At 38.8% G+C, this 17,831-nt stretch overlaps 1 protein-coding gene across 1 annotated transcript; it reads left to right on the forward strand.

Moving 5' to 3' along the window:
- The first annotated feature begins 7,289 nt into the window (after positions 1 to 7,289).
- Positions 7,290 to 12,954, forward strand: fpr1 (formyl peptide receptor 1). The gene is made up of 2 exons (XM_023283175.3): positions 7,290 to 7,444; positions 9,603 to 12,954. The coding sequence occupies exon 2, from the start codon at positions 9,614 to 9,616 to the stop codon at positions 10,754 to 10,756; it is 1,143 nt and encodes a 380-aa protein (XP_023138943.1). The 5' UTR covers positions 7,290 to 7,444; positions 9,603 to 9,613; the 3' UTR covers positions 10,757 to 12,954.
- The last annotated feature ends 4,877 nt before the right edge of the window (positions 12,955 to 17,831 follow it).

Raw genomic sequence — 17,831 nt, forward strand, 5'->3', positions numbered from 1 at the left:
CATAGGTGTTTATCAGCAGCAGCAGACAGGAAAACATTTAAACGTGAGGGCACATTTACCCAAACCCTGTGATTATACACTTAAGGTTAAAATATAACGCATTCCCATCCAGCACAGGCAAGTTCTCCCCCCCTTCATTACTCTGAGGCGCTCTCATCGTCTGCCTCCCTCAACCTGCATATCATTTCTGAGAATCTTTCTCTCTGTGAAGATTTAAAAAAAAAAAAAAGTCACATGTGTTCACTGTGTTTATCTGGATTTCACGAGACCTCTTCATAAATTTTCATTACATTCAAGGCTGCGGGGCATTAAAGCAACCTTCAGCTGCGTTTATTAGAGAAAAGCAAATAGCCACGGTTGTTTAAATTGTGCAACAAAGGTGGAAAAGGTCTTTGACTGTCTCACATATGACACCCAGACGCTTGTTTAGTTGCACATCTGCAAAGCAGCATTCAGGATGTGATCAGCTACAAAAGGAAGCTCTTCACTGCTAACTCTGCAGCCTAAAGCTGGCGTTGACCTTCAGCTATTTCCAACTCCGCAGCATTTTCTATTAACATTTGCTACCCCAGCCCTTGGTTACAATATATGAAAAGGATAAAAACTTCCATTTATTTCACCATCTGGCACTCTTCTGCTTGACCAGTTCTGGTTTCCTCCCCCCGAATCCTGTCCCTTAAAATACCCTCGGACGCACAGAGAGAGCACTGTGTCAAACATTTCTATGACTTATGCATTGCCAGCCTGTCAGACGGAGCCCAGGCTGATTATTCATATCCCTCTAGGTCTGCTAAGGGGGATCAGGCGTTGCGGTTGAAAGTAGGGACGAATGTAAGGAAGTGGTTTAGGTTATTGAGGTTCAGCTTTTTTCCCCGTGTGTGGTGTATTCATGGAAAAAAAAAATGCTAGTGAGCCATGCGAGCGAAAGCCATTGGCACCGCTTTTGACTTGAAAAACAAAATTCCTGACCTCTCCACACCCGTGAGACAAGGGTTTGATTTCCAGGCAGCACCGTAACAAGATCAACAAACCTTTGAGGTTTTTGGGGGCACCAGCAGATTCCCATTATTTGTATCTTTGTGACAGCGGAGTGCAGACGTTTCAACACAGCTCTCAGAATACCACTCAAGAAACGGAGCTGTGGATTTAGACATTTTTGAAGAATTGAGAAATGCTTTGAGGTCAGAGTGTTTTGCACTCGACAGCAACGAAAAATACTGGGTGTATTACAGTGACGCTGGGAGCTGCAGTGTGTCATTAGTATTCTACTGTCCCACACACAAGGACTGGCGCACAAAAAGACACACAAATGAACATAGTTTTTAATTTCGCCTTTCAGGTTGCACCCCAGCTGCTGCATTGAACAATAAACCCCCCCAAACTTCAACTCTGCACATCACACTCTGCTACAAACTGAATTCCCTTTAAACCTCCACTGGTTGTTTTACACGCCCAAATTGGTATTTGTGTGGCACACACATAATTGCACGTTGGGTTGGTAAATCAAGAACTCTGGCAAGCCCTGAGCTCTGAAGGCTTCCCTCAAACTATAGCCTTGAGATAGCTATTAATATCCCCTACAGACTGCAGCAAAACGCTCTGCCTTCAAGTTCTGTTACAAGACTGCTGCACAGCAAAGAATTCAAAAGCTTTAGCAGAGAAATACAAGCAAGCGCTGAAGAGAATCACGACGAAATTCAACAAAGCAGCCACGCTGTCTAGACTTCAGCTAAAACAAGCATGTAATTTAGTGTTACAAATGGAGCTGAACAGTACAGTTTTTAGGAGTGATGATGAAGTTAGCTGGGTCAGCTTTTTTGAAATAGTTTCCTGTCTCTTACGACAGATTGTGTTTTTTGGTACTGGAGTAAAATATCTCTCAGTGGGAAGAAGATTTTCCGACGCTGAATATTTATGCGTCCAAAAACAAAAGGGCAAAGATATCAGAGGCGTGAGTCCTCCTACACTGAAAATAAGGGTGTTGCTCTGAACTCACGCTGGGACTTAGAACATACAAACGGACACATATACAGACATGTAGTGTTGCTCCTTCTTTCTCTCTCTCTCTTCCTCCCCCACTTTCTTTCCTTTTCTTCCTCCCCCTCACATCTGGACTGTTGGCAGGACCCAGTTCCTGTGTGGTGTGTATACTAGTGCATTAGCAGGGGACCCGGTTTTTGGGTTGGGCAGGTTCTAGCAGCTCACACTGTGCGAATCCGATCAGTTCAACATTTTCAGCCCCGTTGTGCTTTTCCATGAGTTGGATCATCAAAGCCGGCATCATCACAAAGATGTTCCTTTGTGTGATTTTACCTCCTTTTCTAGTGTCGCATACCAACATGATGGCTTTGCTGTTTGCAGTTGTTGAGATTTACCAAGATGAATCAAGGGGATTAAACTGCAGAGACGCTTTAATTTTGAAGCTCCAGTTAAAGGTGGGGTATGCAATTCTAATCCAATATTCTGTTTGTTAAATTCAGTAAATATCTCCTCACGATCAACGAGCTGTAAGTTCTGTATGTGCGCTGAAAATATCCATATCTTCGCATAGCCAGACCTTTCTCCATGGCACTGGAGAATGTTCTGGCCACACGTCATTATCGGTCAATAGGGAGAATCAAAGAGTGTGGCTTATTTGTGTTTCTATGATCCAGTCACTGTCAGCTTGGGCAGTGCTACTCCCAGGAACAATGGTACCTCTGCAAAAAAAAATAAAAAAATGCTACAACTTGTTTTATTGAAGCATTTGCGCAAGGGATGTTTAAAGAGAATAGGTTAATCAAATAAATATTAAATATAACATAAAAATATCTTAGCCGATAAAGCAGAAGACAAAGGATATGTCAGAAAATGTATTGTACATTAACTGTAACATCTGGTAGCGCCACCAGGAGGAGCCTCTTTCTGTGTGACGCTGTGGTAGCCTTGCTTAGCCAGCCTGTTCTGTAAAATATAATAATCTGAATGCACAACACTGTCATTCTTCTAAACAGGGTGAAAAAACCACTCTGACTTGTTTGTATTTCTTTAAACCAATCACAATCGTTGTGGGCAGAGATAAGCGAAGGATGTGGCTTTCTTCAAAATAGTGATGGGTGGAATTTGAACATTAGCAGGGAGACAAGCTCTGTGATTAAAATGGATAATCCATAAAATAAAAAAACTAGCAGGATTGTCTTCCAGCATGATCCAAATGTTTGGCAAAACTTTGTCAAGAGGTTGATGATGTTGTTTCCCGTAGTGAAGAATACAGCAGAAGGGATGGACAAAGCTGCCTAAAATGAGCAGCCAATAACAGACTTGCATGCAAATCTCATATCTGGCTACTCAGACTAACACTGTAGTGATGTTAGTGAGCAGAGAGCATTGTGGGAGTTTAGTTAGCAGAATATCACCATGAGAGAGTCTCATGTGCCGCTTAATGCCTACTAGACAGAGATCTCGGTCTGCGGGTGAAAGTGTCACTGTGGTGCAGTTGGTAATTGTCTATATTACGTGGTCGTATGAAGAGCAGATCAATCAAGACATGGAATGATGAGTTCAGTATGCATTATTGATTAATTGATTATTGACTGGTTAGGTAAGAAAATTTGTAGGCAAGTGAGCTGTCATTGAAAAGGCTATTTCTAGAACCAAGCAGGACGACTTTATTACACAAGCCAAATTTTCTTCAAAACTTGTAATTTTTAGCTTGTAGATCGCTGCCTGGAGGTTGTTTTTTCCCATAACAAAGGGAATTTTGAAAGCAGTTACACACAGTTAGTGCAACGAGACAGGAAAACCATGCGAAATGCGTGGAGGAAATGGCAGGCTTAGATCAGAAATCAACATCCAGTGAGTTGAAGAGAGTGGAGTAAAACTGGCAATTAATATATGTACATGTTAGTAGGCTAAATATCAACTACCTTGTTCAAAATGGCAGACTCTTACCTTGAAATAAGTATTGCAAATTACCATTTCTATAAATAACTCTGGAAACTGTTGCCACAAACCAACAGTTTCCAGCTTATCTGTCAGATGTTTGCCAGCTCATCTATTTATACTCCAAATTTAGCGTTCCATCACGTGAAAAGTGAAGAAACACTGATCACTGGACATATGTTAACAGAATTCATAGTCATGTTTTGCAATTTTCCATGGACATTTCCTGAAAATAAACTTAACTCATCACTATGTAATACAGATGTACAAATGTGTGGGAAGAGGAGCAGTAAAAACTGAGAGTAATGGGGAACCGTGTGGGAGGAAATATGAGCATGAAGTCAAACTCAGATGAAGCATTTCTTCCCTGCTGAAAGGTAGGGCTTCACTCTGGGGATATGAAACTGATTTCTACAGCCAACACTCCCCCGTGTCCATCTTGCTCTCATTACTCTTGTTCTTGCCTCTCGTTGTTCTTCCTGTTCTTGCTAGATTAATTAAATATAATACAGTTTGATTGCTGAAATAGGTTCCTGTCTTCATGCTAGACTGAATTAAAAGTGCTTTAAACAGCAAAAATGGTGAGTGTATCAGGAAAACGGGGGAACTCTGAGTACTTGACTGGGCTGGATGTGAAGTTCAGAAAGCAAGAATGTGCCAGGCTCGTGTAAAAACAATTAAATTGCTCAGAATTACAGCTTAGATTTGCTTCAGGGTAGGCATATGAATTCCTCTTTGTTTTAATCTTGCAATCAGGCTGTTGCTGGATTCATTCTCCCAGATTCCTGTGCTTTGGCAAAGGCTGTAAATTTCAGATGATTCAGGAATGCATGGCTCACCTGATGAGTGATAAAAACATCCCATCATATCCGAGTGCATTACTTTTTAGCCTTGCGAAATTGCAAAATTTATATTTCAATAAACTGTGTTACAGACGTCAGCAGTGGTTTTGTTCACTTTAATTTCCAGCTTGTTAGATAATTCACAGGTAGTGTTATTTGTTTGACACCTTAAAAGCGTCAGGAGTTTTTTAACATTTCAAAGGAAATCTGATTAAGAGTGAAAACACCATGCTGCCAAACAAGAATTTACAAGTAGGTTAGATAAGAGAGAACTCTTACACCCTGGCCTTTATCTTGCAATAAAGTTTTTATGAAATACATTTCAGTAGTTAGAACATCATCAGATAAATCTGAGGCCTTGTCCACACAGGTATCGGTTTGAAACTTGGCTTTTTGTAAAGAGCATTTTGGACTTTCTTTCACACGCAAATGCAGTCTTGGGTGACTGAAAACAAGACTTTTGGAAAACGTTTTACACAGTCGAGATCTTCAGAAACTCCTGCCTTGTGCACACTAATATGGATCATCACTTCATTGTTTCTGGCAGACTTTAAAGTGTAAATCCTGAGGACTACATAATATTGGTTAGGACAGATGCAGAGGCTTTAGTGTGCTGGTGAAATGGTGCACCAATGCATTAGTTAAGTTGTAAACTTGAAACTGCTAGTGTAACCAAATGCAAATAAACTGGTATATATATATCTGCCATTTTATACATTTACACATAAATGTACAGTAACTCTTTCAATTTATGAAAGAACAAAGGCGGTAGAATTAGTAAACATATATGATTCCCTCCATCCTTGATCCGCTATCATTGGTAGCCTGCCAAAACTGTTTTTAAGGCTTCTGATTGGTCATCATGGTTTTGGGGTTTGGGTCAAAGCTGTTGATCAAATTTTTTGATTTAATAATTTGGTGCGTTTTTGCATTTCTGTGTGGACATGGATGTTTCTTCAGAAAAGAGGAAAAAATAACCATGTACATGTAAACCTTCTCCTAGGAACAAAGAACATGCCAGACAGACAAACCCAACACTTTCTCAGGTGAGGCCCGTCAGGAATGATGCAGCTGATCATTCCCACTGGATGCATTTAGCTGATCAGAACGCACAACCCACCTTTAAAAAGCAACATTCAGCAACCTATAATAAGCAGCAACAACATCACTGCTTCCCTTCAAACTGATAAAATCAAAATCAGTTCATCCAAATTCATCTCTTCCATAAAGACAATAATAACATTATACACAGACTCATGATAGATCTCAGAACAAAACAATTCTGTTTTACACTGCAGGCTGTTTTAGGTCTCAAAATTTGGTGCATTTTCCGACCACAAGAACCTCTTTCGGGTTTGTTTTCAAGGGAGAAAAAGTCCCTACTCTGGGGTAGGTCTTTCTGAGCAACCCTGAAAATCTGTTGTGTGGAGATACAAACACTGGTCAGTTAAGGAAATGCCATATTTCTGACATCTCCATAGAGATGCCGACCAGCAGTCCTCTTGTCTCAATATCACCATCTTCACTGTACAGATTCACTGTGTAGGTTAACAAAGAAAACCCATGCTCATAGAACTGGAGTTTCATCCAGTAACTACTATTCATCATTGTTTTTTTGCACTCTGAGTCAATGTTGTGACCAAAACCTGGCAGATCCTACAGCAAAACGGAACTCGAAATGTCAAAAATGGCGATTGTGGATAGTTCCTATAAACGCTGGCGCCACCTTGCACCTACCTGACTTCTTGACAAGGAAAGCTGCACTAACTTTATTGTCAATATTTTAGTTGCCTCATGAGTATCCCTCAAAACACGCAGCAGGATACCATGTATTATCACTAAATTGAAAAATCTATCACAAAAACTTCCTCCAGGTCTTTTCTGTTTGCAGGTTTGATTCTACAGCGGCGCCATAATTTGGCTTCAAGTTGGCGGATGGAATGTGTTACTATTTCACAAAACTTATTGTCAGTCACCGCTGTGACTTGCAGCACAGGGTGAAGAGAGGGGACATTATACCTACATGTCCAGATGTCGAGTCACACAGTCAACACAAAGCAATTACACTAAACCTCAAGCAAACATGAGCTCAGCCAACGTAGAGCAAAAACACATTACACCGCAGGAGCATCGGTGGGAGCGAATGAGAAGTCACAGTTCCACTCTTTCTCAGGTAGTCATCTCAACAAACCCGGCAATTTATGCATTTGGTTGTTTGGTTACTCTGTGTTTTCACTTCTGGAGTTTCCCAAAGCACAAAGACTCCGTAGTGAAGCATTTGATGAAGACATGTCTTGGCAGGACTCTTTTTTGCATCATTTCAGCTCCTGCAGAATAAGATATATTTTTTTTTTTGTCAGTGAAAGGGGAAGAAAGTGCTTGTTTCATTTGATCAAAATATTCATGGTGTATGTATTGAAAGAAAGCAGAAGTTAAACAACTGAGGCAAACATTTTGGGGAAGTTGTGTTTTTCTCGAAGGGAATCAAAAGTGCAAGAGGTTCAATGATCTTTTGGGGTGGAGGAGGGGTTGGAGAGGGGTGAAGCTTCAGGTCCCGCCTCGGGCATGAACAGTGACGTCACATATTTAAGGATTCAGGGCTCCAAGCTGCACAGTTTCTCCACAGAGGAGTAGGAGCGGACCGGAGGACGCATTCGCACCGGACTGGATCGCTGAGAGAGGTAGTCTGTCTGTTCACATTTAAAAAGAAACAAACTTTTATGACTCAGACGACGTGGTTGGTAAAAGAAAAACTACTGCAATAAAGCAGTAAAGCATGTATTTATGACTTTATTGGACCTCCGGCTTGCGTCTCAGTCAGGAGTATTTCTCTTTTAAGTCGACAAAGGTTTCCGTAAGAAATCAAGCTGCTTAATTGTTTTGCAGCTGTGTTGTGTGCAATTAAGAGACACAATTAACAGCTGTCTTTTGCGCAGCAGATTGGCGTGATTGCGGTTTGATTAGTAACTTTTACGCATCAAATTTGGTTCTGTTCTTTAATGTGGATTTTACGCAGTGAAGGGGGACAAATTGGTGCGAGTTCAACATGATGTTAAGCTTCCAAGTTGCATCCAAAGTTGTTTAAAAAAATCCTCAAAATGGCATTAAAATCTGTCTTTATGTCGTTTCTGGTTCAGGAAAATGTTATAATGTCATTAAGAAGAGCATGATTAGTTAACCCGTTTAATCCCGAATTTTTCCCTGCAAGATAAGTGCATGTATTTTACTCCGTAGACCTCCCTAACACTTAATATGTATACATTTTTTTCATTTCATGTTGATTTTTCTTAGTGAAAACGTAGGTTTTATACTCGGCAACAACTGTTGCCGGTGGGAAACTGCATAGTCTAAATTTCCACAGTTTGACCTATTTACACATTTTAAAAAAGGAAGAATAACACTAATAAGTGTAATATATAATAACTAGGCACGGTTATAAGTGTGTTCGCAACTTTACAAGATACATAAAGATACCATGGCAATGTGCACTAAAGAGAACTAAAACTGACAACATTGCAATTACTGCATTTCACAGTCTCATAAAACAGTTAAATAACCGTAGAGCTATGAGTGTTTGATCTTACAAAATAAGAACTGACCATAGTTTACAAAAAATAAAATCAGTTCACATTGTGGCAGTAGCTTAGATTGACTATTTACTGACCACTAACATCATGGCCAGAAGATGAGTGTACATAATGCTTTCCTGCAGTTGATAGCCGTTTTGTTTATGGCATCATCTTATGAGCACCCTTAGAGTTAGAGGACACATCAGCAGGAACAAATCAACAGTCTGCTTTAGTTTGTTTCATGCAGTCTGCTGCAGTTGCTCCATAGGTCACAAAATCTGGTTTATTGGATGTGCCTGGTCATCATGATATTTTAAAAACCCTGTTCCTATTTTGCTTATTTTAAAGGGTAGTTATTGTGTTGGTGTGGACTTATCAGGTGAACATCTTCATCATCCTCCAGATTGGTCACCTCTGCTTCACCATTCAGAAGTCTAGCAGGCAAATGGCGTGTTTCACCTCAGTACTGTACTCTGTATCTGAGTGGTCACTGTCAGTCAATTTTAACTGCATCTTTTTCAACTCTAGGAATGGCTGTGATGTAGCACATATCAGTTTGGGGCTCTTTTAAGTCCAGATGATTCAAAACTTCTGATAGTTTTAAGCTGTGTGGGGAAAAAAAGCATAAGATAAATAGAATAAACAGCCAAAACCTTTGACAAGTAGCACAACACTGTGACTATGTATTAAGCTAGCGGCAACAAATGTGGCTGTGCTTACGTTTACTCTTCTTATGATCAAAAGATGCATGCAGGCATAAAATTCTCATTATATATCAGTAGTAGACCCTTTTAAAAAATGTATGTCCAAAATATCTCAGTTATATCTGTTAATTAAGGCATTTAAATAAATTCCTTCTGTACAAGTTTGAAGCAGACATCTCCTTCCATCGGTGCAAGCAGGAAGTAAAGAGGCCTAGTCATGTGACCATTTACACTAGTTACATGACATTGATGCAATTTAGAGGAGACAACCTATTCTTTGATTTTAAAACTTGCATTAGCTGCCCAAAGCCAAAACAACACTTTCAGAGAATAAAAATTAAAAGAAAAATGAGCAGCAACAATTGTTGCCAGTGGGATTAAACGGGTTAAATCATGTCAGAATCTTCTACTGACCTGTTTTTGGAAATGACAGAAATGAAGCTGAATTTGGCAACTCATTTCCGTAAAGTGGGCTGAATCCTTAGTTTTGGTTAAAAATGGGGGTTTTGTGGACTGTTTTGATCCAAAATATAAAAGGATAACCATCACGTTTCCTCCGGTTGCAGGTTTAAAGACAATGATGGAGCTAATGACTGCTACCCCTTTCTACCACCTCAACACGACAGATGACAGTGGAAGAAATGGCTCCTTGTACGATGACGGCGACGAGTACGACTACAAGGACGAGCACGGTGAGCTGAGACAGTCTCTTAACATCATGTCCCTCATAGTTTACTGCCTGGCCTTTGTCCTCGGTGTGCTCGGGAATGGAGTGGTCATCTGGGTGACTGGGTTCAAGATGAAGAAAACGGTGAACACGGTTTGGTTCCTCAACCTCGCTGTGGCCGACTTCCTGTTCACAGCATTCCTGCCCCTGAGTGTGACGTACACAGCTATGGATTTCCACTGGCCCTTTGGCAAGTTCATGTGCAAGCTGAACACCACCATAAGCTTCCTGAACATGTTCGCCAGCGTCTATGTCCTGGTGGTGATCAGCGTGGACAGATGTGTGTCGGTGGTTTGGCCAGTTTGGGCGCAGAACCACCGGAATGTACAGAAGGCCTCCTGCGTGAGTTTGGGAGTTTGGGTGCTGGCGTTGATTCTCAGCGCTCCCTACTTCATCTTCAGGGACACCGGGCCATCGTACCACAACGAGGACATCATCAACTGCTTCAACAACTTCGCCTTTTCCGATGACTATGAAACGCCGTCCGTGAACCGGCTGCGACAGTTTCGTCACCAGGCCATGACCATCACCCGCTTCCTCCTGGGATTCGTTGTCCCCTTCACTGTCATCGTCTCCTGTTACGCCATCATCATCCACCGCCTCAGGAGAAACCGAACCCTGGCCAGCCAGTCCAGCCGCCCCTTTAAGATCATCGCCGCCATCATCATCACCTTTTTCCTGTGCTGGGCTCCATTTCACATCATGGGTCTTATTGAGTTGGTCAACCACATGGCTTATTATACAAGCGAAACACTGGATCACATCACCACTATCGGGGTCCCCATAGCCACCAGTCTGGCCTTCCTCAACAGCTGCCTGAACCCACTGCTGTATGTGTTCATGGGACAAGATTTCAAGGATAAAGTCCGCAAATCCATCCTGAATGTACTGGAGTCGGCCTTCCAGGAGGAGGTGTCTCGCTCTTATACCTACACAAACTCAATGGTCACCAGTCGGAGCAAAGAGAAATCGGTTTCTGATGCTGAGGTGTGAGGTTATCGACGACACCAATGAACAAATGCTTAAACTGTACATAATAGTAAATGCAACTGTATATAACAACTAACTTTTTAAACTGTTAAACTGTTTGTTTTTTTGTCATTCAAAGATCCTCAAGGCAATCTCTTCCACTTGACATGAGGGAAGGACTTCATCTGTTACAATTTGACTGGTCAGATCTAAAGTAAAGTGTTTCAAAAAAGGGGAAATAACTTTATACATACTTCCACCAACAAATCCAAATTGAGCAACCCATAGTGCTACTTTATTCTAATGAGTACGTGTGGCGCTTCTTTATTGTGCATTTGTGTTTTCAGTTGCACTATGTTAGACCTATTCGATACCATTTTTTTTCAAGAAGGGAAACCTAATTTTGAAATCCTTATTTATGATTCATTTGTTCAACACAAGCAGCATGAAGACCACATTTAGTTGATTAAGAGAACTTAAATTGCGTGCACTCCACGTGTTAATTGCCATCGTCTTGCCTGTGCATGACGGAAAAGAAAATGATTCAAGTGCCAGTTACGCAAAGGGCATAACTGTGGGTTTTATTGATTGTGTTTTGGCACATCACCTAAAAAATATGTGATTAAGGAGGTTACAGAAAGAACACGATGCATTTCCTGCTGTTCAGTATAGCAGGCTGTACATGTAATGTACAAGAGAGATCTCCAGTGTGAAATATTGTTGCCCATTCACCACAAACAGGCTCATACCAAGCTAACTTCCCCTTTTTCACCCACTGATCCCACTTTGGCAAAAGTGGGCACATGCCACTTCCCACAAAGCCCATCTTTGTGTACATTCAGTTTATAGATTCCATATGCTGTAAGAAGCACCTGTTTGCCATCAATCCTGCCATCTCTAACAGAATTCTTTTAGAGCTGATTGTTGACTGCCACATGTCTGTTGCATGCTTTGCTAAACATGTTGTTTACATTTGTTATTAAGCATAAGGACAGTCTAATGTAATCCCAGTTAATATGTATGATAGTGACTATACGATTATTGTGCTTAAAGCAGCAGCTGCATTGTACATTTAGTTTACTTTGATCTTTTGATGTATTTTTGCTCCTTTGAAAGGCTGCCAGAGCAGTGAGGGGTTAATGTTTGTGACCTTTACACTAAACGCATGCATGTTGTGCTATAATCCAAGAATTTTGTGTTCTCAAAGATATTCAGGTTATTGTCAAAAAAAGACATGGAGGAAACACCAATTGTTCTCATTTTAGAAACAGGAATTAGCAGTTTTTTTCATATTTTTGCCTCAAAATGTCACTCAGGAAATCAGCTAGTTATCAAAAATGTTGGCGCAATTTTTTCTCAACAGAGAAATGAAAATTAATGGGAAAAAGGCAAAAAAAAAAAAAAAAAAAGACCCCCAGCAATTCTTATTTTAGAAATAGAAATCAGTGGATTATTAATTTTTTTTTTTTTTTGCCTAAATATACTCTGGAAATCAGTCAGCTTCTTTCCAAATCATTTTCTCTCAACTGAATAATGAAAACAAAATTTAAATATTACAAGACTGCTATTATCTAAGAATTTAGAATTCCAAAGATACTCTTGTTATTGCTAAAAAAAATCTATTTTTTTTTTAAAAGGCGGTTTTTAAAATTACCACTTATTCTCATTTTAGAAGCAGAAATCAGCTGATTTTGTTATTTTTTCTCTAAAAAAAATGTACTCAGGAAATCAATTAACCTTGTGCCAAATTATTTTCTTTCAATTGAATATTGAAAATTGATTACAAAAGCTATTGTAGAATTGTTATTATTGAAGAATGGTATCATCTCAATGATATTCAAGAGTTATTGTCAAAAAAGAAAAATTGATTGTTCTCATTTATAAGCAGAAATCAGCAGGTTTTTCATGTTTTTTGCCTCAGAAAATTAACTCAGGTAATCAATCAGGTATCAAACTTGCTGCCAAATTATTTTTTTCTCAACTAAATAATAAAAAGAAAAGAAAAAAACATATAACACTTTTGATGTATGTGGTATATCATTGTATAGCATGAACCTCTCTATACAGGGTTAAATCTAATGTATACAATGTAAATGATATTTTTTTACGTAGCCACAGGGCCCACTTTAATAAGAGTCTATAACCAGTAATAATGATGATGACTGTTATTATGGTTCTTGCTGTAACCATTATTCCCGTTATTAAAATATTTTTGGACTTAACCGCTTTTCCACTCGTAATGTACATTTCGTAATCACCACATGAGTGCATCTTTGTGCCAGTATTGTGCAATTATGAACAGTGATATGTTCAAATCAAAAGCAATGCGCTTCCTATTATAGATTTAACCAGTAGAGGGAGCTGTTTTACACATGAGGGACATCGCAGATTAAGAACAGCAAACTGCAGAAGGAAAAACACTGATGCACACTGAATGCTTTGCAGCTTTTAGAGTGAAAATAGTGCAACAAATGTGTGCACAATTAAAGGCTGCGGAGTCGGTGTGTTTTCCTCTTCAATGTTTTCACAGGATTCTTATGCAGCAATAAACAAGGTATCAGTGCAATGAAACTCAGTTCACTGTCTCTCTACCTCGTTTTGTCTTCAATTTATTTACAGAATATACTCATTCTGACACAAGAAAAAAGCTGGTGCAATATTTATGTTGCAGAAGACTTGGGGTCTGCTCATATGTGCTGAAGTGCAGTGAAAAAATCTGAGGAAACTAAAAAATAAAAGAAAGATGTGCATTTTAAAAAGTTACCTTCTTATGCTAAAGAGCTCGATTAGGCAAAATAAATGTTAAATGTTTTAATATTTACACTCACATGTGACAGGGACTGTTCAAATTACCACAAGGCCTCTTGTTTAAATACAGCTTCAGTATTTATAATCCTGCTGATGGGAATCAGAGTCTGCTTTTAATGACCAAGTATGTACACAACATACAGGGAATTTGATGTTGGCTGTTGGTGTCACCCCAGGTATAAGGGAAGAGAATAATAAAATAACTATAGAAAGAAGAAGAGAAGAAAAAAATAAGAGAAAAAAACAATACTTTTTATATATATATGTGTGTGTGTGTGTGTGTGTGTGTGTGTGTGTGTGTGTGTGTGTGTGTGTGTGTGTGTGTGTGTGTGTGTGTGTGTGTGTGTGTGTGTGTGTGTGTGTGTGTGTGTGTGTGTGTGTGTGTGTGTGTGTGTGTGTGTGTGTGTGTGTGTGTGTGTGTGTGTGTGTGTGTGTGTGTGTGTGTATATATATATGTATGTATGTATGTGTATATATATATATATATATATATATATGATTATGTTCATAATAATAGCAGTGTGTTTAAAAAGGTGAGTAAACCTCAAAATTCTTCAAATAAATGTATTTTAATGAACACAAATGCACTGGGGACACTGCACATTCTATTTCAAAGCAAGAAAATTGGAAAAAGTAATTGAATTTGATAATATTTTACAGAAAGTCAAGAAATATAATGTTAAAAAAAATAGCAGTATTGACCTCTTTCTTTACAAACTCAAAAATGTACTGTATAAACTAAGAAATGCTTCAAGATTCAACTTTCCTTAGAATCATAAACTAATATTTAGTTGCATAATCATGGTTTCTGATAACTGCTTCACATCTGTGGTGCATGGAGTCGACCAACTTCTGGCACCGGTCAACAGGTATTGCAGCCCAGGACAATTGTAGTACGTTCCACAATTCCTCTGCATTTCTTGGTTTTGCCTCATGAACAGCATTTTTTATGTCAGCCCACAAGTTTTCTATGGGATTGTGCTGGCCACTCCATTACTTGAATTCTGTTTGTCTGGAACCATGATTTTACTCGCTTGCTGGTGTGCTTGGGGTCATTGTCTTGTTGAAACACCCATTTCAAGGGCATTTCCTATTCAGCATATGGCAACATGACATCTTCCAGCATTCTGATGTACTCAAGCTGATCCATGATCCCTGGTATGCGATAAATAGGACCAACACCATAGAAACATCCCCATATCATGGTGCTTGCACCACCATGCTTCACCGTCTTCACTGTGTACTGTGGCTTGACGTCTGACAAACTGCCTGTGGCCCTTAGACCCAAAAAGAACAATCTTACTCTCATCAGTCCACAAAATATTACGCCATTTCTTTTTAGGCCAGTCAATGTGTTCTTTGGCAAATTGTAACCGCTTCAGCACATCTGTTTTTTAACAATGGGACTTTGCTGGGGCTTCTTGCTGGTAGCTTGGCTTCACATAGACGTCGTCTGATTGTTACAGTACTCACAGGCAACCTGAGATCTTCTTTGATCCTCTTGGAGCTGATCATTGGCTGAGCCTTTGCCATTTTGGTTGTTCTCTGATCCATTCGAATAGTCGCTTTTCTTTTGCTTCCTCGCCTTTCTGGTTTTGACTGCCATTTTAAAGCATTTGATATCATTTTAGCTGAACAGCCTAACATTTTCTACACTACTTTATAGGTTTTCCTATAAATACATTTAAATGCTAATGCTAGAGTGAAAATGCAGTGCAAAGATAATGTACACATATATTGCTATATTTTACAGGTGTGGAGGAATGGCTCAGCTGTTCTTAGGAGAAGAAGTTGTTCTTGTGCCCGGTGGTTTTAGTGTATGTGGCTCTTTAGTGCCTGCCGGAGGGGAGGGAAGAGAACAGTTTGTGTCTAGGGTGAGTGGAGTCTCTGATAGTGTTTTCTGCTCTCTTCCTGGTTCTAATGGAGTACAGTTCCTGGATGGAGGGCAAGGGGGCTCCAATGATGTTTTCTGCAGTAATATTGTACTTAAGATAGCTTATCTTCTGTCTGATCACATGCATGTTGTACCATTATCTACAAAAGTTTATGTGTAGTAACTCTGTTTATTTAATAGCTGAAACTTAAAATTATTTTCATACTCAAGTAATCTTCCAGGTTTTTCCCCAAATCTTTACATTGTCAGTCTTTAGATTTCTTATTTTATTTCTTTAAGAGGCAATAACACAAACTATAAACAAAAAGACAACGAAGAATTCTAATGCTTGAAGCAGGAGTTTTTTTTTTTTTTAATTATTATTTTTGTCTGGACTTGGCAACTTTTCGTAATCTACTACGTGACTTCCCCAAACACTGTGACCACTAGAGGAAGCTGTTTTACATTATCAGGTGCTTTGCAGATCTGAGTCGCAGTAAAAAAAAAAAAAAAAAACGCATCTGTTTGCACAATTACAGGCTGCAAATCAGTCTGTGTTTATTCTGCTTCTTACATGTTTTCCAGGCAAGTTCTGTAGGCAGGAAGTGGGTCATCTGTCAAGTGTGTATTTTGAGGGCATTTTTTTTTCTGCCAATGTCAGCTGTTATCACAGTTTCCTCTTTTTCTGATGAGCTCAGTCAAACAACATGGGAAGTTTGATATAAATACTTTGCTGGCGTCATTTGCAATATGTTGGACAAACCCGAGTTTATTGCCAGCAGGAATTTCAGAGAGGACGCTGAAGATATGTTCACCTCAATATTTAGATATATTAATCTAAGAAAAGATAAAATAATCTAAATAAATTGATCTGAGATCATTGAAATTACTCTCAAATACATTAAGTTATTCTCATATAAGCTAAATTAAGTTCATCTCAGATAAAATAAATTAATCTCAGATAAGATCAATTAAATAGAGTGAAATGTGAAATTATGAGCCCATACAAACAGAGCAGCTTTTATGGAAAACATGCAATTAGATCCATATACAGTATATTCAATTGTATATGGAATTGCCATCTAGTGCTTGACGTTTGACTTATGTTATCCTAAATAAATATAGGTATTTTCACCATTAACTGTTGTAAAAAAAAAAGCCCTAAGTGGTGCATAAGAATTCAACAGATGCAGGAAATAAAGTGTTTGATGCCAAAAAATCCCCAAGAATTGCTAAAACCACGATGGGAATGTTGAGGTGGAGCAGTTTCATGAACATCTGACACCACTGGACTGTAGCGACTGCAGAAATCTATAAAGCTGGATGTTGTGAAGAGTAGCTGGAGGATAAACTGCTGAGGGTCTAATCTGATAGACAGAGGAATGACATGAACACTAACAGCTAATGAGGCAGCTTGTATCAGATGAATGTAACATCCTGTAAAGATAAACACATCTGTGCAACACGAATACTGTCAGCCAGACTTTCCATTGAGGAAATTACACAATCTAAGTCTGGACAAGTCACTGTTTCTATGTGGCACATTTGAAATAACAACCGTTGAGCCAAAGTGCTTTACAGAAATAACGCCTTCAGGTATTATTTATTTACCTCAGTAATGTAAATATCAAAAGTTAAACTCCACAATATGACATGAAGCACAAATATACTTAAAAAAATAAAGTACTATGATTAAGACCCTACAGTATTTTAATTATGCAAATTATCCACACTAAGTTGGTTAATATTAAGGTGAAGATTAAAGTTAAGACCCTACAATATTATGTTTCACACCTTACAATGCTAGATATAATACATGCTAAACTAAATAATTCAGTACATTTGAAGGTCAAGACAAGTCTGTACTTTAATTATGTAAATTATCCAGTCTAAATTGATAGATATTCAGGTGAAGACCCTACAATTTTCTTTATAATGCAAACTTACCTCACTAAATTAGTAAATATTAAGATTAACACCTCACAATATTATTATTAATACATGTTAACCAACGTAAATTGTTAGATATTAAGGTTGACACCTCACAATATTATTTATCATACAGGATAACCTAAATAAATGAGCAAATATTAAGGTTCAGACCCTACAAGATTATATTAAATATAAATTTACCCCACTAGATTTCTTAAATATTAAGGTTGCACGACCTGCTAGGGAAACCTTATTTACACCAGGTGCTACCTGGTGTAAATAATATTATGGAGAAGCTGGTTAAAATCTGATGCATTTACTCTTCTTCTATGAAGTAAAATATAAAATCAAACACTAGGAATACACGGACAGAAAACTGATTCCTTTACATTTACTTCATAGTGTTATGCGTCACTGGTTGTGGAAATATCTTACTCAAACTTGTTGCATAACTAATGAATATTGTCCAGCAACAAACAAAGACAC

This window comes from Amphiprion ocellaris, chromosome 9, assembly GCF_022539595.1.
Source record: "Amphiprion ocellaris isolate individual 3 ecotype Okinawa chromosome 9, ASM2253959v1, whole genome shotgun sequence".
Classification (NCBI taxonomy): domain Eukaryota; kingdom Metazoa; phylum Chordata; class Actinopteri; family Pomacentridae; genus Amphiprion; species Amphiprion ocellaris.